Genomic DNA, 20,628 nt, shown 5'->3' on the forward strand with positions numbered 1-20,628 from the left:
CGACGCGAGCAGCAAGCATGATTGGCTGGCAGCAAAGACACAGACCCTCCTCACTCTGCCTCTTGCGAATGGCGCGCATTTCTATAGAACATCAAGCCACTATGTTTTGTTCTCTGCGATGCTAGACTCAAGATCTAGAACGTGGCTCCGGGCCCTCAAAACTCCTGTCCTCGTCGGGCTTTCCGCCGCATCATGCGTCGTCCCGACAGATGTGGGACTGTGGAGACGAAGGGTGAGGGCTTCCTCGACACTAGCTGGAATCGACCCAAGTTTCCGCGAGTGATTCCCGCATTTGGTCCGTAAAATGCGATTTTGTAGCACGATGTTAGTCGGATGGCGAAGTCGTGAGTCGGCTGTGGGCCTGATACAGGGACGCCTTGATGCTCCCCAGCATCTGAAGTCAAAGTTTATTAGATTTGTTCAAGACGCCCGTAGTACGCCAGTCTTCCCACGGCTTTGTAACTACCCAGCTTCGAAAAATACTTGTCCTTGTGAATTTAATTTTGTCACCATTCCATAACGTGCCCATCTACACCTTCCAGAACATGGGTTCGACAACTACACGATCATTCCCTCCCGGAATCCATGCCCCAAGTCTGACATGGTTCAAGAATGATGCCAGTCAAGAGCTTGACTGGTACCTGCAGAAGAAACATATTGAATTCCTGATAAGCTCTGGGCTTGATGGAGGTAAGCGCCCCCCGCCTGTAAGTCTTCGTCCAGCTACTAAAGTGAGATCTCGCAGTCGTGATAGCAGGGACCAACGGCGAGGCCGTCGTCCTCACACAAGAAGAGAAGGTCCAGCTCGTGAAGCTTACCCGCGAGGTCGCCACGTCGCTCGGCCGCGCAGATCTGCCCATCACCATGGGCACATCCGGCCAGTCGACGCGCGAGGTCATCGCGGAGACGCACCGCGCCAGGGAGGCCGGGGCGGACTTCGTCCTCGTCCTCGTGCCCAGCTACTTCCACTTTGCCATGAACGAGGAGGCCATCGTGGGCTTCTTCGAAGAGCTGGCTGATGCCAGCCCCGTGCCCGTGCTCATTTACAACTTCCCAGGCGTCGTTGCCGGCCTGGACGTGAACTCAGATATGCTCGAGCGCCTCGGCCGCCACCCCAACATCGTTGGCGTTAAGCTCACCTGCGGTGGAATCGCGAAGGTCGCCCGTGTCAGGGCAACCTATGACCCCTCCCAATTCTGTGCCCTTGCCGGACAGAGCGACTGGCTTGTCCCGGCCCTGTCCGTGGGCAGCACGGGTGTGATCACGGGCGTGGCAAACCTGTATCCCAAGGTGTGCACGAATATCTACGACCTTTTCAAGGCAGGGAAGGTGAAGGATGCCGAGGTAGCCCAGATCGAGCTGGCCAAGATGGAATGGGGCTTTGGCAAGGGAGGCATCAATGGCACAAAGTGGATAGTGGCCAAGATTCTGGGGTATCCCGAAGAAAGTTGGCACTGCAGGAAGCCGTATCCCGAATTCAAGGATGAGAAGAAGCAGGAGTGGATATCAGGTGTGGTAGAGCCTCTGTCTCAAACAGAGAAGGCGATCAAAGTACGCAGTCTCTAATTGAGGTTTAGGCGGCCATGACTACAAATGAACGAGCAAGTTATATGCCTAATGAGGAACAGACCTAACTTTACAGAACGTAGGTTTACCAAGGAATTGAGGGTTCAGTTCCATAGATATTTGCTACTTGAATTTAGCTTATACTAGTAGTTCTGACCTCAGTTGTCCCAGCACATACTAGTATTAGATACGTGATATAGTTAGGACGAAGTGATTGGATGAGAGACACCAAAATCTACTTGAGACATAATAATTTAATATGTCAAGCCGACAAACTTGAATTTATATTTCAGCATGCCTTAGTACTAGGATCCAAAGAATAACCGTATTGTGAAGATAACTGAACTCTAGGTCTTGAGTGTTTACCGCCGTATGAAGGCGCCATGTATGTCCTCGGACGTATACGGAATAGAAGCGAAACCACACACACACGTGAAGCATAGTATTGTAGCACTGTATGAAGGCCGTGTATGTCTTCGGACGTATGCGGAATAGAAGCGAAACCGGATTTGTATGGTCGCCGTCGTCCAAGAACGTCACAGGCTTGATGTCCAGCACACAGAAGTCGTTCCAAACCAGGACAGTTTAGGGTTGGATAAATCAAGGAGGCAAGACATAAATTATGATGGGGTATGAAGGCTACGCATTATCAAAGGTTCTATCAATTCTTCCCTGGTAGGGTCTCTGGGGAGTTCTCATTAGTCACCCCACTCCACGCCGGTCTCGTCCGGCCGTCCGGAACAATAGGCTCCACCATCGCGTCCGCCATTGCATCATCATAACTCGGCGGCGCATCGTCATAAGCCGGCGGAGCCTCCATTGAAGGGGCAGCTCCACCGACAGAAGCCCCAGAACCTTGTGCCTGCGTCTGAGCCTGCGTGGCTGTCTGACCAGGCCGGAGCTGCGGCGGGTAGAGCGGGTCGTGCGGCCGTTCTTGTCGCGGCGGGAGCGAGGGCGCGGACTGGCTGGGCCGGGCGGACGGCCTCTGCTGTGTTTGCTGTCTGCGGCCCTTCATGGCGGCCTCGGCTAGGCCTGGTGGTGGTTCCAGGCCAGAGTACACCTGGACCGAGCTGAAGTGTAGGGGTAGGAACATGGTTTGCGCCAGATTATATGAGGGGTCCTTTGCCTTGCCCTTGGACTTCCCCATCTTCATTACCGATGGTAGAGAAGACAGGGAGGACGCCTCCTCGGGGATGGCTGCCGTTGCCCCGGGTGGCGTGCCCCAGCTTACGCCGAGTTTGAGTTCTAATGAGTATGTCCGCTTGAGATTACAAGTGATGAAACTCGGCATAACAGTGTTTGGTAGGGGCGAGTTGTTCCACAAGACGTTGTTGACTTCGGTTTCAGTGCCGACAGCATCGCCGGGTCCTTTCTGGAGAGGAATTGAGAGCCCGTGGCGACTAGCAACCACCCAGCGTGTTGTTTCGGTGTTTACAAGATCTTGACAACGGACAATGGTGGAGCCGACAAGGTCGATCTGGAGCGAAACCAAGTAGCACTGCGCACTGGTGTCCACGAGCTTCTTGGCGAGAAGACGGAGCGGAATGGGCTTGTTGCACGTGAGGATGGCAGGATGTGGTAATCGAGCTGAGATTTCGACTGATGGAGGCTGTTCCGGTTCTGAAGGGGATGAGCCATCTGTGGCAAGGCCATTGGAGCTTTGCTTGCGGCTGAACACGGACTGTCTCTTCTGCTGCTGTTGCGCCTGTGGCTTGCCATTGATGCCCGGGCTTTTCGGAGTGAAGGTGAACGGGCGTCGGGCATAGCCCTCCTGATTCGTTGGCCGCGGGCGTGGTGGCTCGATAGGCATGAACTTGAAGCCGACTTGATGCCTGATATTCTCCCGGAAAAGACCTGGCCTTTGAATTGTCACCTTCACATAGTACCTGATCTCTGCCTCCCTTGGAAAGCCCGTGAAGCTCGGGGGCAGGGTCTTGGTGACGTGAGGGTAGAGCAGCTGTTTACTTCCATCCATCAGTCTGATACCGCCCATGCCGAAGAAACTCGGACCAGCGAAGCCCCCGGCCCCGGCAAGACCACCAATCTTGACCATTGCGTTGGGATCGCCGCAGGCATTATTGAATGGAACTTTGAAGCTGAACGGCCACTCGTGTTGACCTGGGTTGAGGACGACCGGGGAGGCATAGGCAGGGACATTGTCGCCGGGAAACACTTGCTGGACCTTGTAGAGAATCTTATGGTTCTCATGAAGGGTCTGAGAGTTTTCCGCGACAGTAGCCCTGCGTCGATTCGGGGCGTCCAGTTGGAGTCCTGCGTCATCCGGAGCACCCAGGGATGTTTTGGACTCGCCTTCGAGTTTGACGATGACGGCGCCGATTTGCTCAGGCCGGCTAATGCCCAGAATTACCTTCCCGGAGATGGCATCGAGGTTGGTGTAGAACTCGGGCGGATTTTCCAGGGCTATCCGGATCGACATGGTGAGGGCGGGGCGGGATTCTGCAGTGGTCACAGAGGAAGTGTTATTGGGGCTGTCCTTGCAGGCGTTACTCAGGACCGCATTCTCCCCCGTGAAGGCTCGGAGTCAGGCTCAGGGTGAGTGATGTGAGCTTCAATATCAGCACCACCCCGGTACCAGGGTCCGACTGCAGACAACTCGTGGGAGCGACCAAATAATAATACTTTTGTATTGGAATTCAACTGGAGATTGGTGAGACAACAGCACAAAGTAGGAGCTCAGGTGCTTTTTGGACAAGGTCGAAGCAGACACGGCGTCGATAGAGGCTTAAGCTCGGTGGCAAGTGTGGTTGGCTGGGCTGGCTGGGGCCGGGACGACGCAAGCAGGCGTGCTTCGCCTCACTGCTCCGTCTGACTGGCGACGGGTGACTGGGGATGGGCCGTGGCGAAGGCCTCCGATACACGTCCTCAGCGACTCGAACGCCTCGGCAGATCAACAGATCCTCGAACCTTGTGGGTGTGCCTGGCTAGGCGCTGCGGTGTGGATATGCGTGTCGATGCTGTCGATGCTGTCGATGCTGCTGATGAAAAGGTGGGTTTCAGATTGGGTGCCCCAACAGTCTGGCCCACGTTCTCTCTCCCCTTGAGCCACTTCTTGGGGCCGCAAAGCAATGGGCTTGTGCGTGGGACAAGGCAACTCTGGAACAGGCACTTTTCAGCTGGCGTGGCATCTTCATCACCGTTGGCAGTACAATAGTGACGCCTCAAAGTGGCTGGCCCCGCTGGTGTTGCCGTGACGGTCGACTTACCGAGCAAGTAGACGCACTACGGCCCCAGTTGGCCGGGCGCGGAGCTGCGACCCACGCTGTCGCCCGACCCGAGGGTCTCTCAGCAGCGGGGCCGTCCCTCCGCAGTCTTTCCTTACCTAGGTACTTATCGATAAGAATATTTTTTGGTTCGGGGACCAAGATAGCAAAACAATACTCCTCATATGCTCGCACTTACTCGACCACCTGCTTGTGCACGCCTTCCAACGACTGCCAGGACCGGTGATGAAAACAACCTAGTCCAATCTGCCCGCCCAGTCACCTCCCACAACATGGGCAAAGCATCCACCAAGCGCAAAGGCGCATCGTCGTCCTCGACCCCCTACGAACGCCCTTCCAAGAAACCCGGCGGCGCAGCAACCACGAGCAAGAACAATGTCTTCAAGTTTAATACCAATGTCGGCCAGCACATCCTCAAGAACCCCGGCATAGCCGACGCCATCGTCGACAAGTCGTACCTCAAGCCCACCGACACCGTCCTCGAGATCGGCCCCGGAACGGGCAACATCAGCGTGCGCATACTGGAGAAGGCCAAGAAGCTGTACGCTGTCGAGCTGGACCCCAGGATGGCCGCCGAGATCACCAAGCGTGTGATGGGCACGCCGTCCCAGAAGAAGCTCGAGGTCCTGCTGGGCGACGCCATCAAGCTCGACTTCCCGCCCCACGACGTCTGCATATCCAACACGCCCTACCAGATCTCGAGTCCCCTCGTCTTTAAGCTCCTTAGCATGCCGAACCCCCCGAGGTGTTGTGTTCTCATGTTCCAGGTATGGCACCCACCCCCGTCCGTCACGCCAGTGCGTACCGGCGCCATGTGCTATGTGCTGACCATCCCACCAACAGAGAGAATTCGCCCTTCGCCTGACCGCCCGCCCAGGCGACGCCCTCTACAACCGGCTGTCCGTCAACGCCCAGTTCTTCTCCAAGATCACGCACATCATGAAGGTCGGCAAGCAGAACTTCAAGCCCCCGCCGCAGGTCGAGTCGTCAGTGGTGCGCATCGAGCCCAAACTGGGCAAGGACCGCCCCGCCGTCAGCTGGGCCGAGTTCGACGGCCTGCTGCGCGTCGTCTTCAGCAGGAAGAACAAGACGGTGCGCGCCAGCTTCGGCACCAAGGAGGTCCTCGCCATGGTCGAGAAGAACTACCGCACCTGGTGCGCCATGAACGACGTCCCAGTGGATGACAGCGCCGTCGAGACCGGCGCCGAGGACGAGGAGGACGAAATAATGGGCATGGACGTGGACGGCAATGACAACAACGGCGACGGCGCCGGTGAGGAAGATGACGAGGAGTGGGGCGGCATCATGGAAGTCGACGGCAATGAAGGCGGCAACGACGAGGACGACGTGCCCGCATTCTTCAAAGAGCAGGCCGCGGTCGCGGCCGCGAAGCCGGCCAAGACGCCCAGCAGGAGGAAGAAGACCAAGGTCGCAGAGCTGGTGCGGTCAAAGGTGCAGCGAGTGCTCGAGACCACGGGGCTGGCCGACGAGCGCGCGGGTAAGCTGGACGAGAACGCGTTCCTGAGACTGCTCTACGCCTTCAACAAGGAGCACATTCATTTCGCATAGGCGTGTGCCCCCCCCCCCCCGCGGGGGGTGATTAATTTTTGGGCACGGCGCTGTCCGGTGTTGGAAGAAAGGACTTCATTTGATTCATTGTATCGGCGTTTAGGTATAGATCATGTGGCGCGGGAAAAGCTTGGTTTGACTTTCAAACAACTGTTTGATGGTAATTTCATGATACCTGGAGGGACCAAACAAGTTCCTCAAACCGGCCGAGAAATGACATGAGGGAATTTGAAAACAGTAGATTTAGACGCTTTCTTGACACTTGCTTGCTTCCTCGACGCCAGCCTCCAGGGCCATACACTTACATGAGTACACGAGATGCTTCCTATCAGCAGAGCTATGAAACGTTGGTGCTGGGATATCTTTCAGTACTCGAGCTAAATCTATGCTGCTGTATGCCCCAAGATGAGGTAGGTTTATGCTGCGCTCCCTTATTCCTCCTGTGTATATTCGTCCACACCCGGCCGGTCGGCGAAAACCTCGCCAACAACCATGTGCGGGCCGAGAAATAACAATGAAAACAACCAGAAGCGCCTTTCACCGAGCCATGCCGTCATTATCATCCCACGGGTAATCGTACACTGATCTCTAAGCCGTTCTTAGACCTCCCCCCAGCTCCCCATCGGCCCCGTGCTGGCGATCATGCTTCCGGTGCCAATACTACCCGCGCCGTCACGCGCACCAAGGTCCCAATAATGCCTGCTGGAGTGTCTCGACGAAACACTCATGCTTCCCCGCCGCCCACTCCTCTTAGTACTCTGGCTGGCGCAGCTGCTGGCGTGCCTGACTAGTTGGCTTTGCGCACCTGCAGGCACGCTGACCTTGAAAGAAGTCCGTCTTTGATGAGAGTGGACACCACGCACGAGGGGATGATGTTGTCTCACGCGGGCTGCTGCTCTCGCTGCTGCATCTTGAGCCGAGGAAGGGTTGTGGGGATGCGATTGCGAGTGCCCAGTGGCATTCGAAGCCGCAGCACGTGACGAGGTGAATCGGTTACGCAGATACCGGAATACAAGCTTGATGTCTAGGTCTTGCTCCCACTCTTGCTGTGTGAAAGTGCCCGCGAGCTTCTCAGACCCAGATGCCTCGGTTGAACCCTCTGCAGCCTTTGTCCGAGGTATGTCCATGGGCTGTGCATGGGGCACTGCCTGTAGCGTAGGCTGGAATTTAGGCATGGATGCCATTGTGCTTTCCTCCGCGGTCGAAGGCCTCCTCGAAGGCGCAGGCCTCATCGCCTCGGTCGGCTCAGTGACCGTAGGCACGGCCTGCACTGAGGCATACTGTGCAGGGGTAGCAGCAGTTTCGGGTATAACAGGCAGTCCAGCGTAAGGCAGGGGCATCTGCTGCATGCGAGTGTATGTTGAGAAGGCCCCAGGGTGCGGGTGAGCAGACAGGTGGTTGACCAGGTCGCCAAGCTCCCGGGCCATCCTGTCAAGGAGTTGAAGCTGCCAAGATGACTCTGACTCTGCCGCACTGCTCCCAGGAGCAGCAGCCCGCGGCGTGGATGACAGGTCGTCAGTGTCGAGATCCATATCCCCAGGAAGTGCCTCGCCGAAAAGCACGCACAGCAGCTTATCATCAATGCCCATCAGGTCACGGATGACGCTTCGTGTGAGACGCGTCCAGTAACCCGCTTCTTCGGTCTCTCCAGCGCCGAGATCCATCTCAGATGCATCCTGGTCATGCCATTCAGTCCCTGCCATGGAAGCATCGGGCGTCGGATCGCCAGCCGTGCTCAGCGCCGCGTCCTCGGCCTCAGCATCCACAAATGCTTGACTTCCTCTCCTGAGCCCGCCCGTCAGCGCAGACACGGTCGATTCTCTCCTACGTCTCGTCTCGTTCTGTATCTCTTGTAATAATACTCGGCTCTGCTCGAGGCGCCATTCCTCGATGCGCCGCCGTCTATCAGCTTCCTGTGCCTCCTCGCTCTCCAAAGCAAGCTGACCGAGTTCCAGAGACTCTCGTCGTCTCTTGACCCTGCGGGGGTTGTAACGCTCAAACTGATACATTGTCTCCTGCATTTCTGTTGCCAATCCTTGGGTGTCAAGTCTGAAACTGCCCAACCCATCGTGGCCTGGGAAAATAGTGGTAGACTGTGTGTTTCCTCCTTGCTGCCCCCTGTGCAGGAAGTCTGGCAAGTGACTGTCAAGACTGTCGAACTCGGCATCGTCCTCGTTCGCGTCGTCTTCCTCGAGGACGTCGGAGTTGGCAGGTTCGGAATAGAAGTGGTCGGATTGTGCTATTGTTTGAAGGCTTCCAATGTCGCTTATCCTTGACCGGCCAGGTGTGGGCTGCTCGTCTTGTATCGACGACAGATAGGAGACAGAGGTTCCCGAGTCGGTGGCAGGCGAGAATAGGACCCATGTTTGCGACTCGTCGCGTGACTGTGTTAGAGGAGGTCGTGGTGCGAGCGCCTCTAGATCCGCCGAGTTCGGGGCGACTGCACGAGAAGTGCGCCGTGCAACTTGTCTCGTAGGTTGATGGAAGGCCATTCTGTACAATAGGGTATATATGTGGAAATGATTAGATAGATCTGGAGCGATGTAGTAGCCGCGGGGTTGCGAAGCCCAGATGGTTTAGATAAGGAGGCGGGAGAGATATGGCTTGCGGGCACAGCCGACGCAGGTGCTTCAAGTATGTATGGGAATCTGATGTCGAGGACAGGCAGCAAACTGCTGTGTCGAGGTCGGGAGGCGATATTTAGAAGCGAGATGGCATGATGAGTGGATCGTGCTCAACCCGTCGTCCTCCGTCCCACGGGAGCGGATACAGTGAGGCGCACCCAAGCGACGGGTAATAAGGGCAATGGTGGTGTCAGAGAGCCACTTTCGCAGTCGAGGAGGAGACTGATAGTGGAGACAGGGTCGAACGGAGCCGACTAAAGCACGTAGCTATGTCGGGTTTGTACGGACGTAATTCGGGACAAGGGACCCGGTAAGGATGTCGTCAAGAGCACCAAGAATGACTAAACGTCTCCGGTGGAAGAGCAACCCTGGGAGGACTGAGGACTGAGGAGGATGACGAGACAAGAACAGTAGGAGAGGACAAAGTTGTTGCTCAAAGAGCCGTAAGAGGAGGACGAGGATCTCGTCGTGCCTTCTACAGAAACAAGCAACACGTATACGGTATCCTGTAGCCGGAGCGTGCCCAGGGAAAGCGGATGGACAAGAGGGAGGGAGGGGTGGTGATGAGTAAATGACGGGACGGCTAGCCCCAACAATGCGGTGGTGTGGTGGTGTGGTGGTGTGTGTTATGGCGCTGAGTAGGTCAAGGGAGCCCAGTCCACGAGCAGCAGCATACAACGACGGCACACCCGACGCGGTACCGGCGGATTCGGTGTGCAGGTGCTAGAGGCAGGCAGGAAGAGGAGGTACAGAATGGGGGCAGGAAGGAGAGGAAGGGAGGGTGGTGAGACAACAGCTGGACGGGCAGACGGGTTGGGCGTGTGCTGATGTGCTTGCTGATGTCGTTGACATGTCTGTCGCTTGCTTTTTCGGAGCGTCAACCCCCACCAGTGATAAGCGGCGTGACTGGAGACGAGAGCGACTACGTGCTACCAGGTAGGTACCCAGAAAGGTAGGTACATACTAGCATTCCCAGCTCGTCCAGGTACCTGCAGTTGGCTGCCCCTCACCGGCTGCAAGCCGGTAGCGCTACCTGGTGACGTCCGTTTCACAGAGATGACGAGCGCCTCCAGATGTCCCCAACCGCGCTGATCCAGCTTTCCAGACCATGGCCCCCGGGGAAGAGAGGGAGGGACATTGGATTTGCCATCCGAGCGTCTTCTTGCGAGTCGCGCAGCAGCGCAGTTGAATGGGATGTGGGATGTGGGATGCCAGGAGCCCACGTCCTAATCTTATCAAACATAAGCTCCCGCGCCTTGTATTACACACCTGGGAGATCCTTCAGCTTGGCCCCTTTCGTCCTTGGAACGGGTTCCAACCTGCAGCCATGGCCCCCATGGGCTCAGACTTGACGGTTGCGACCGCATGTCGATTATAGTGTACCGTCACGGTAGCCCGACTCGTGGCATGTTTGCAGCGTGTTCTCTTTGTCCCCCCCCCCCCCGCCGACAATCACCTCACATTGCCACCTTCGTCCCATTACTTTTCCCCCGGCACACACCTGGCAAGACAGCACAGACAGGGTGGTTGGGCAGATGGGTGGATGACCAAATCTCAAACACAGCGAACCGCCTGCCCACGTCTCCTGGCAGGGCTGACGATGGGCCGTTCCCATTTCGCAGTACGCAGTAGTGCACCTGTTCTGCATAATGTTGGGGCGGGTCCTCGCTACCCCCGATCTCCTTTATCTCAAGAGCGGGCCCGGGATGATAAGATGGATGGATCGGACCCTTTGCAACCCTCGATGTCGCCTTTGGTTCACCACGTTGGCCTCAAACCTTTGCCAATCTGCCCGTGGCCGACAAGCCGATGCATCTCTGTACGAGCATAACGATTTGTAAGTCGGAGTGACTCATCAAGGCCTCAAACCTGCGTTGTCATCAACGGAGGACTTGGGGATCTCGGCATCTGGGGAGGCGAATAGACCTCTTCCCCTGATTCACAAACGCCGAAGATCAAAAAGCTTAGGTGCCTTTCAGAACCTGCTGGTCTCACCAGCGACTTACTCGTGAACTCGCCGAAGATGTTGCAGAATTTTGCCCTATGATGAAAACGGTGGGTATCTGCCAGTCTTTCTTGATGTTCCAGGCTTGCCGGCTCGCGAGATGAGCGTTCGCCGCGGCTAACAATGATCACACGAGCACGTATAGTCTACTTTGAGTCCACTATGCAGGCAACCCATGTTTTGTGCAGTAACGTGCCCGTACGAGATGACATGAACCAACCACAAGCGACTGAGGATCATGCCCTTCTGGCGTGCTGCTGGGTATCTAGGTATCCTTACCTGGGCAGTCAAGTGTCCTCACAACCCGGCCCCTACCGCCACCAGCAACTACTGCTGGTCTCGCGGCCGGTACCGGTGTCTCGGAAGGGTCACGGGTGACAGGTCCCGGGTTTCTTGGAGCAAGTCTGCGAGAGTCATTGGGCTTTATAAGTGCGGTCTCCCACTTCGTTGGGATTCCCAAAGTGTAAGAAGAGTTCATGTCATCATCCCGCACATTGCATTGCAGCTGCCGTCACTGGCGGAGTCAAGTAATCTTTGTGGTAAACCCCATGGATTGAAATCCGATTTGACTGAGTCGTAGCTACTTCTTTTTCCCTTAGGAAAGAACATCTAGCCTGAATCAACGTAGCCCCTCGACCTTTCGTAGTAAACCCTATTTTACGCCAGCCCGGATCCCAAATGCAGTACGGTTTTTGACTTGTCATGCAGCAAAAAGAAGAGAAGACGCTTAAGCCTCGGAGAAGGCCTCGGGGAAGCGCTTCATGTTCTCCTTCAGGGGACCGTGGTTGCTCAGGAACTGCACGTAGGCACCGTCCACCTTGACGCGGCCAGCAGCCTTCTTCTCCAGGTACTCCTCGCGACGGAGAGGGGTGAAGCCCCAGTTCTTGGAGATGATGATCTTTTGGCGACCGGGGAACTTGTACTGGGATCGGCGCAGGGCCTCGAGGGCGGTGGCACGGTCTGATCATGGTACGTCAGCAGACATTCATGGCTGTTGTCCCTGCTCGTCCCTGCTCGGGACGTCCGAGCAACGGGCAGTATTCATGGAGTGGGCACATACTGGAGTCACGAGTACGGACAGACATGATGATCTGACCGATGTTGACACGGGCGACAGTGCCGTTGGGCTTGCCCCAGGCACCACGCATACCAGTCTGCAGTCTATCGGCACCGGCACAAGACAACATCTTGTTGATACGGACGACGTGGAAAGGGTGAGCGCGGACACGCAGGTGGAAACCTTCCTTTCCGGCGACCTTGACAAGGTACTTGTTGGCGCAGATACGGGCGGCCTCGAGGGCCTCGGAGCTCAGCTGCTCATACTCGTTGGAGACGAGGTGGATGCAGAGAGGGAAGTCGTCGACGGTAGCGCGCTTGCGGCCAAGATCGTAGATGCGGATCTTGGGGTCGGGGACACCACGGTTGAACCGGGACTTGGGGTAGGGCTGAGTGTCATCAAGTTAGCAATACTGTCTATCTGTAGTGACGTCGTGCTGGAGCGCTGCTACTGATGTCGATGGACTCGATCGATGGAGAGAGCTGTGATCTCTGCGGGTTTGTTGGGATGCAGAGGCAAATCACTCGACGACCTCCCACAACCCCGGCCTCCCGACAGCGACATGGTATCGACAAGCGTGTCGGGAGGTTCCTCAGGGCGTCTCGCCGTCTCCTCTTGTGTCTGTAGACGAAGTGTTTCCTTCCTTGGCAGTCCTCGACGCCTTTTTTCCCATTCTCCAGATCGAAATCCTCTTCTTCAAATTGCAGCGCTCGCAGCAGGGTCGTCGCTCACCTTGTTCTTGCAGTAACGGTAGCAACGAGCGGGACGACGGGCCATCTTGACTGATTTCTGTCTCGTGGACGGTAATATGTCGTGATGGGTAGTGGTGCTTCGTTGCGTTTGCTGGGTGTGGTGTGCAGGGTGGAAATGACGGGGGCTGTCCCTCTTTTCTGGTTTTGCCGTCTCCTGGCCTGATTTCAAAGCAGCACAGCCGGCGAGCCCATTCTGGCAGCGCTGCGGTGCGCCACTAGCACGCCGCACACCTGCAGGTTCCGCACGCCGAAGCCGCCCCACTTATTCACGTGCTCTGGCCTAGGGTTTGTCCGCCGCTGCTACGCTATGATTGGCCGGCATCTCCACTCGCTCTGAGCGGAAAGTTGCTAGCCAGCCGTGCGTCCAAGTGAACTTTTCTCGTTGTCGACCGTGCCTCATCGTCGACCCTCTTCTGACAACCCATCTCCCATCCTTCGACCAGACCCAGATCAAGACCAGATCACCACAAATCAGTCAAGATGGCCCCCAAGAAGAAGACCAAGACCGGTGACACCCTCAACTCTCGCCTCGCCCTGGTGATGAAGTCGGGTAAGGTCGTTCTGGGTTACAAGTCCACTCTGAAGGGTAAGTCCGCTTAATGCTCTATCCTGTGCACCCAAAAAATGTGAACTCGTGCTAATGTGCCGTCGCTTCCAGCTCTCCGCTCTGGCAAGGCCAAGCTGGTCCTCATCGCCGGCAACACCCCTCCTCTCCGCAAGTCGGAGCTCGAGTACTACTCCATGCTGTCCAAGGCCCCGGTCCACCACTACGGCGGCACCAACGTAAGTTTGTCCCCACGAAGTTGAGGGAGAGAAGAAGGAGAAGATTAGCAAAAAAAGACAACAATGGGAAACAAAGGCATCACACGCCCTTTCTGCGGAGGACGCAACAGCGCCGTCTGTTCGGCGTCCTCCAACCCAGCGAAGGAGAGACCTGTTTTCTCTGGAGGGTGAACGCGATGGCTAACCTCTTCCTCCGCTCAGATCGAGCTGGGTACTGCCTGCGGAAAGCTCTTCCGATGCTCCACCATGGCCGTCCTCGACGCTGGTGACTCCGACATCCTCAGCGAGCAGGCTTCATAGAATGCTTGACCTATCACTAGGATCGCGGGTGTCACGGTTACGGCGTCTGGTTGGGCAATGGCGATGCAAATGCTTCACACACGGTCATTTTGTTACATGGCATGGGAACGGAAAACTTTTTTCAGTACAGGACATGATACCAGGTTGTCATTCACGACAGACCACAAAAGGACGAGGTCTCCCATCCTCTGAATGGCTCTAGGGTAGCATCATGAGATCTGCTTCACCCAGCACCAATCCACACCTAGCCGCGCCGCCGTCTTGGCACCACCTCTGCAAGCTTCGGGCGACATTTTGCAAGATTTTGTGAACTATCTATCCTAGGCTCGTAACAGTCCTCAGGTCTCTCCCGGTATCGCCGTTAGCGATGCCAGCATGTGTCCTGAGTGCTCGCAGCATTCTATGACCATTTGTAATGAATGGAACTCGTAGAGTCACATGCAGCACATTATCCTTTCTTGGCCAATAAGCGCGAACGCATGTCTGGTATCGCAACGGTACAGCGGAACTGTCGTAACACATGATGCCTGCTGTTAGAACCATGAGAAGGCATGAGCTCGACGCCCAAGTGTCGATACCTGACAGACTTTATCCTGCCGCGCGGTATCTAGCCACGGCTGATAAAGCCGGCGACTATCCAGGATTTCAACGTCCTGTCGGCGCCAAAAGGTCAAGCATTGAATGCTTTACCTTGTCACGTACGATGAGGCTGGTGCGGCTTACGTATTTTGCAAACCCGTGGCTACGATCATATCAGAGGCTATTCCTGCACCGAATAGTAAAGCCTATGGCCGCTTTTCGCCTTCCCGTGCCCCGAGTGTTGAGGCCGAATCAAGACTCAGATTGCTGCGTGAAAATCTGTCACAGCTTAAGGCGCGGGAGGTGGACCTCCCAAGCACTTAACGACTAGCATATCCTGTGCAAACACGAGTGCGCTCCGTCGAGTGGTCGATACCACAAAGACGAATGCAGCAGTCGCCATTGCTTTTGCGTTGCTTGAATCGTAGCCGTTTCGCGGCGGGGGATTTGGGATGTTGATTGAACCATACCCTAGATGCCCACACTTTGAGGGACTAGATTGTCCTCTCAGCTAAGGAGCGTAGACAAGAAACTCAGCAAAATGCCCAGCGAAACGCTCGTCCTTGGCCATTCTTGGTCGGCATAGTTATTGACTCTGCTTGGATGTCGCTTTAGAGAACAGGTACCCCGTATGCTACAGAACATGGCTTATGGCCTCGGAAGGGATAGAGGTGCGCCCTAGACACGTGGAAGACATGGCGCTGTTGACCCGAGAGGATTGTTCGGCTCTCAGACTTTGCTTCACGCTCAGCTCGTTCTCCTCGACAACATTGGCGTCGAATATCCTAGGAGAACCCCGGGCCAAGGTTTTGAGTCCGGGCTGGGGGTTGTCAAGTAAGGAACATATCTGCAAGGCGGAGCACGAGCAGCATTTGAAGCGCATCCCAGTGAAAGAATAAGTTCGCTGTCTGGCTTGCCTTTCCCAGTTGACATTCTCAGTCCAGGCAGCTCATTGGTCTTGGAGATCACACGCGAAGAGAAGCTCCAAGAGCTGTGCCGCAACTGAGTGGCTTCTCGTGGTGGCAATGCGAGATCTGTTGCCACTAGGATGGATATTGCCAGCCTTGAAACTACATTACCACTGCCATTTAGTTGTTATATCACCATTCAAAGGCTCAGGCCCGTCTTGTCCACTGTCATTAGTTCAGATCCAGTACGCACGAACTGAGATACGTTATTGGGCACGCCTTGGCTTGCGAGCTTGAGCCCTTCCTCATCAGCAAACCAGCGGCCTGCTAGGCCTGCTAGGCCTGCTATCCGTGGACGCCGGACTTCACCACCCACGCAGCCCACGCCAGCAAAGCGCGGAGAACACGGACAAGCCCGAGGTGGAGCTATCCTGTCTCCGCTGAACCCGCCGAAGCACTGAGCACTTCTTGCGCAAGGCAGACAAAACTTTGGGCCTAGATGTGGGGAAAGAGAAGCGTGCTGGAATGCGGTCCGACGAGCCCCATGCCATCATCCTCTGGCGCTGGAGCCTCGGTATGTCTGTATGTTCGCACCGCAGTTGGGAAGCCCGCCCAAGTGGCGCCCACCCTGTGTGATCTGAAGATGCATGATTAATGGCCATTCTGTACAGACCGTCTCAAGCAATTTTCAAAGATGCTTCCGTGGGAGGGCAGACGGGTTGTATCCCCAGAACAATAAGAGACGTCCCCCGGAGAAGGTCCTGGTCGAGATTGGCAAGCCGCAGGACAACCGAGATTTGATGTCGACTTCTCCCCAGGGCGAGATCATGCATGCCCAGTCACGTGGAGCTTACAAGCAGATAATTGCCAGGACATACGGTGTAGGCCGGGCGTCCTTGTCTGCCTGTTCGGCATAAACATGGAGATGAGCCGGCAAATGAGGGAGGCATGCCTGCCACCATGGAAGATCCGGGCCTTTGGGAAGGCCAAGAAGCGTTGCCGTCGGTCGAGTCTGTGCATTGCGCCTGTGCCTGGGCCAGATTTGGGCTGAATATCAGGCTGGGATGTTGCTCGCAGGGAGTTGAGCTGGTTGAGTCACTCATGTGGCCGGGTTTGTTTCAATAGTCGTTCGACGTGCGAATTCTACTGGCAGACGGTATGTACTTTTGGGCGCTTCCCCCGGAGAATGGCCCAATAATCAATCAACAGGCGCCATCGAACCAGATATCAAAGGCGATTAACCTCTGCTGGCACGGTTTGAGGACACTGTGCGACCAGCCCTGCGCGACGGTACCTACCAGGGTACTCCGTACCTGGGTACCTACGGAGTAGATACCTAGGTACCCAGGTACGTCAGCTCTCGACACAGAGAGCGGCTGCACCCTGTGGAATTGTCGTACTATGTAGTATGCACTGTAGGGCAGTAGACCCTAGCAGTTCCTGCAGTAAAGCTGCATTCTGGAAGTCTTGCAATGAGTATGTTGTTCCTCGGTCTGCGCTGCTGATTGGGAAAAGAAAGGGGCAGAACCTACGGAGTACTGTGTACTCACTCTCCCTTCTGTTTATGCATCCCATACCAGCTGGCCCGCGAGCCTTAACACCGCCCTAACACACTTGTTCCCGGTCGCCCTGCCAATCACTGCCCGCTTCTCTCTCGGAATCCCCAACCCCAAGCCGCTTCTGCTTTGCCCCAACTCTGCCGTGCCCTGCTCTTTGCTTGTATTCTTTGCTGGTCCGACGTGCCTTGGATTGCACCGAGTCAATCGCGTTCTTCGAGACCTGCCAGCGCCACCTGCGTCCTCATTGCTGGGCCACGCATGCTAAACACAAATCACATCAACCAGGTCTTGTATTCCAGCATCGTCCAAACACTGGGCAGACAGACAACCCCGTCCGCACCCACAATTGCATCTCTATCTTCGAATCGCTGCCCGCTCCAGATCCCCATGGCATCGCGCTAGTCGCCATTCCATCCTCCCAACCGGATATCCACTTTGACAGCATCCAGAGAAAGAGGAGTGTCGGTACGGACCACCTCTCTCACCGCATCTTGCTTAACACTTGCCCACGCCCTGCAACTCCTGTTATAACCGCTACTTGCGAGTCCTAGCGTGTTTCTCTAACTCTTTGTTTGTTTCTTTCTCTTCAGCCCAGCCGAGACATTCTCGAAACACCATAACAACAACGAGACAACATCCACACGGCCATCATGTCAACCGTTGCGGCCAAAAAACCGCCTGTCACAGGTCGAGACCCTACCTCGACCCTGGCATCGTCGTCTTCTACGTCGTCGCGTGCCACGCCACGCTCTTCCACGCCTACATCCAATGCTGCTACTGCTACTGCTGCGGGCAGCAGCCCACAAAGCCATGCCCGTTCGCGCTCCTTCCGATCAGGGACACCTGTCTCCGCGCGTGCTGCTGCAGGACAAAGGCGGGAATCGCCCCTCGCGAGTGCCAACGGCCCCTCCAGCAACACCGCCACTGTCGAGGCTGAGGAGGCAGCCCGCGCCGAAACAGTCGCACTGCTCGATGATCTGAAGGATAGGCTGGCCAAGGCCGAGACCACATCCGAGGAGTACAGGAAGCAGGCCGAGGTGCTCCAGTCCAGGCTCGACGAGACGGTCAGCGAGCAGGTCAAATACGAAGAGAAGTGCCACGAGCACGAGGAGCAGATCGAGGCTCTGCAGAATGAGCAGCGCGAGGCCACCCGAAAGATCAGGGAGATGGAGGCCATCTATGAGGCTGAGCGCTCCTCCATGGTCAAGGAAAAGGAGGAAATGTCAAATCGCGAAGAGCAGCTGCAGATGATCATTGCACGTTTGAAGGACTCTCTCAACCAGAAGATGAGCAAGGAAGATAACGATGATGAGGTTCGGTCGACTAGGTCCCGTAAGTACTAGAGCAGCGCCATGAGCACCTATTACCGACTCTCATCATCTAAGCAAGATACTAACGGCTCCTCAACCAGTGAACCCAACCTCCCCTGGCCTCGAAGGTGGCAGCTTTGCACCGCCTGCGTCTCTGCAGCGCAGCGATTCCAGGAACCAGTCGAAACTCGTCATGCAGAAGGACAAGCTCATCGAGTCTCTGCGTCTGGAACTGGCGGAGGCCCAGATCAAGCTTGTCGAGTCCGAGAACCGCGGCGGCGGCAGGCTGCAGGAGGTCGAGAAGCTCCTCATGGAGACTCGCATGGCCAACGCGCGCCTCATGGAGGACAACGAGAGCTATCAGTTGCTGCTGCAGGAGAAGACCCTGAACGGCGACTTCAAGAACAGTGACTTCAGCTACATGGGCGGGCCACAAAGCAACGACGATGCACTTGCCGCGCTCGAGGGCAAGTCCGGCGGAGCCAGCCTTGCTGACGAGCTCGGCGACGCTGCCGACGGAGAGGACCAGAGCGATATCGTCCGCCGACTTGAAGGCGATGTGCGGTCCATGAAGGACCAGAACAAGGCCTTGACGCTTTATATTAACAGGATCATCGAGCGCCTTTTGCAGCACCAGGACTTTGAGCACATCCTCGATCAAACTGAGCCGGGGGCGAAGCCAGATACCAACAAAGACCTGCCGCCACCACCAAGGGAGGCCTCTGGCTCCTCGGTGCTGCAGCGGGCCAAGTCCATGGCTATTTCCAACCCACAAGCGGCCACCAAGCCCCGACCAAGGCCCATGTCGGTGATGCCAACCGCCGCTAATCTCGCGCAGTTCTCCAACCCCGACACGGCACCTAGTATTCCGATCGGTCTGGGGCGCTCGCAGTCCACGCGGCGTGTGCGGCCGATGAGCGAACAGATCACCGGGGCCGCATCTGTTGTCAACCAGATGTATAAGGGGCCGGACGGGCCTCTGTCCCCCATCTCGCGGAACTCGCAGACCTTCTTCAGCACCCCACAGCGTGAGCGCAATACCTCTGGAGCGACTGCCAGCTCTGTCCCTGGCAACTTCCCCGGTATGCGCTCAGAGACTTCGAGCGTCAGCGGCGACTCGTCGTCCCAGATGACGAACGACAGGGACACCATCAGCAGCACGCCAAACCACAGCCCGCCCCGCGAGAAGAAGGTCACACAGAAATTCGATGCGGGCAACAAGCCTCGCCCACTTAGGTTGGTGCAGGAGAACAACGAGGCGCAGGCTGCGGCGAACAAGCGACAGAGCTGGATCGGTGGGTGGTTCGCAAAGAAAGAGGAGGTTACGAGCCCGAGAGAGTCGGCCATCAGGGAGTAGAGCGGCCCCGGCCGAGGTTTACGAGACACATTATGATATTGGAAATGGGTTAATACGCTGCCGAATGACATGGACGAACACAATAGAAAAAGCCCACCAAATCCGATTGGCGTCCGAGAGCTGGTGATGGAGACAAGCAAACGCTGTGATCTTCGGCCGGGCTGGAGCTGGTCCGAAGTGTTTGGTCTCCATGTCGGGCTTAATACATCTGGGTTGGAGAACAACACTGCATCGCGGCCACAGCTTCTGGAGTTTCCATTCTTACCAACATCCTGTCGGTTCACAAAGTATATACGTCTAGTATGACGGACTGAATGGTGCCATAGATGACCGACTGTCTTTGTCGTCTTTGTCGCAGGATAGGATACCCCCTCAAGGCCACCTCAAGTTAAGACGGCCTCCCCCATCTCATTTGAATAGTTGCATTTCAGCACCGCAGACTAGGTAGAATAGGAAAGCTTACGGGCATTTTCAGGCGCTTCTGGCAGTGCCAGACCGAAAGCGTGAAAGCAGTGTAATCGCAACCGGTGTGATCACAGAACGGACACTTGAACAGTCATCGTATCCCCAGTGATGACCCAGCCGTGTCCCCGATGTTCCCAATCGCGACGGTTGACAGTGACGTCTGTCCCATGGCCCGAGGCCACATGACGGCGGCTTTGAGGCACGGTGGCTTTGCTCCGGCTTACACTTGAGCCGCGGTTGAGGTCCGACGAGAGCACGTTACATGGCAGAATAGTGTCAGGAAGCACCTGGAAGAGGATATGATCTCCTGTCGCACACGCATGCTTCCGTGATGGTGCAGTTGTGCCGGCCCAGTCTGGCAACCTGCCAGCCCTGCTGGCCCATGGAAAGGGCTGAGAGGGGCTGATATGACATGACAGGCAGGCAGGCAGGCAGGCAGGCAGACCGCCCAAGGGGACCTGTCTGATTTACCCGTCCATTCGCACCTATATGTTTGTTTGTCCGTCTGCACAAGCAATCGATTAATCTGTCTTGTGTGTATTGTCTCACACA

General features: G+C 56.3%; 7 protein-coding genes across 7 annotated transcripts; 4 read left to right on the forward strand and 3 right to left on the reverse strand.

Annotated features, from left to right (window-relative positions):
• Positions 1-545: 545 nt before the first annotated feature.
• Positions 546-1,566, forward strand: KVR01_001323 (uncharacterized protein; the record flags this gene model as incomplete). The annotated part of the gene is made up of 2 exons (XM_044786870.1): positions 546-690; positions 746-1,566. 2 exons carry the CDS (start codon positions 546-548, stop codon positions 1,564-1,566), a joined length of 966 nt encoding a protein of 321 aa, XP_044649278.1.
• A 320-nt stretch (positions 1,567-1,886) lies between these two features.
• Positions 1,887-9,897, forward strand: KVR01_001456 (uncharacterized protein). The gene is made up of 2 exons (XM_044782170.1): positions 1,887-5,575; positions 5,652-9,897. The coding sequence occupies exons 1-2, from the start codon at positions 4,973-4,975 to the stop codon at positions 6,375-6,377; spliced, it is 1,329 nt and encodes a 442-aa protein (XP_044649411.1). The 5' UTR covers positions 1,887-4,972; the 3' UTR covers positions 6,378-9,897.
• On the reverse strand, positions 2,228-4,003 carry KVR01_001502 (uncharacterized protein; the record flags this gene model as incomplete). Its single annotated transcript, XM_044785787.1, has 1 exon — positions 2,228-4,003. The coding sequence occupies one exon, from the start codon at positions 4,001-4,003 to the stop codon at positions 2,228-2,230; it is 1,776 nt and encodes a 591-aa protein (XP_044649457.1).
• KVR01_001957 (uncharacterized protein) lies at positions 6,977-8,869 on the reverse strand (the record flags this gene model as incomplete). The annotated part of the gene is made up of 1 exon (XM_044787292.1): positions 6,977-8,869. One exon carries the CDS (start codon positions 8,867-8,869, stop codon positions 6,977-6,979), a length of 1,893 nt encoding a protein of 630 aa, XP_044649912.1.
• A 1,645-nt stretch (positions 9,898-11,542) lies between the features above and the next one.
• On the reverse strand, positions 11,543-12,983 carry KVR01_001401 (ribosomal 60S subunit protein L10). The gene is made up of 3 exons (XM_044794239.1): positions 12,796-12,983; positions 12,067-12,451; positions 11,543-11,966 (listed from the first exon to the last, which is right to left on the reverse strand). The coding sequence occupies exons 1-3, from the start codon at positions 12,838-12,840 to the stop codon at positions 11,734-11,736; spliced, it is 663 nt and encodes a 220-aa protein (XP_044649356.1). The 5' UTR covers positions 12,841-12,983; the 3' UTR covers positions 11,543-11,733.
• A 312-nt stretch (positions 12,984-13,295) lies between these two features.
• On the forward strand, positions 13,296-13,898 carry KVR01_001706 (ribosomal 60S subunit protein L30; the record flags this gene model as incomplete). Its single annotated transcript, XM_044781783.1, has 3 exons — positions 13,296-13,401; positions 13,474-13,598; positions 13,800-13,898. 3 exons carry the CDS (start codon positions 13,296-13,298, stop codon positions 13,896-13,898), a joined length of 330 nt encoding a protein of 109 aa, XP_044649661.1.
• A 3,170-nt stretch (positions 13,899-17,068) lies between these two features.
• On the forward strand, positions 17,069-20,423 carry KVR01_001193 (uncharacterized protein). Its single transcript, XM_044782185.1, has 2 exons — positions 17,069-18,276; positions 18,356-20,423. The coding sequence occupies exons 1-2, from the start codon at positions 17,595-17,597 to the stop codon at positions 19,609-19,611; spliced, it is 1,938 nt and encodes a 645-aa protein (XP_044649148.1). The 5' UTR covers positions 17,069-17,594; the 3' UTR covers positions 19,612-20,423.
• Positions 20,424-20,628: the final 205 nt, after the last annotated feature.

Source organism: Diaporthe batatas (genome assembly GCF_019321695.1).
Source record: "Diaporthe batatas strain CRI 302-4 chromosome Unknown Contig00002, whole genome shotgun sequence".
NCBI lineage: Eukaryota > Fungi > Ascomycota > Sordariomycetes > Diaporthales > Diaporthaceae > Diaporthe > Diaporthe batatas.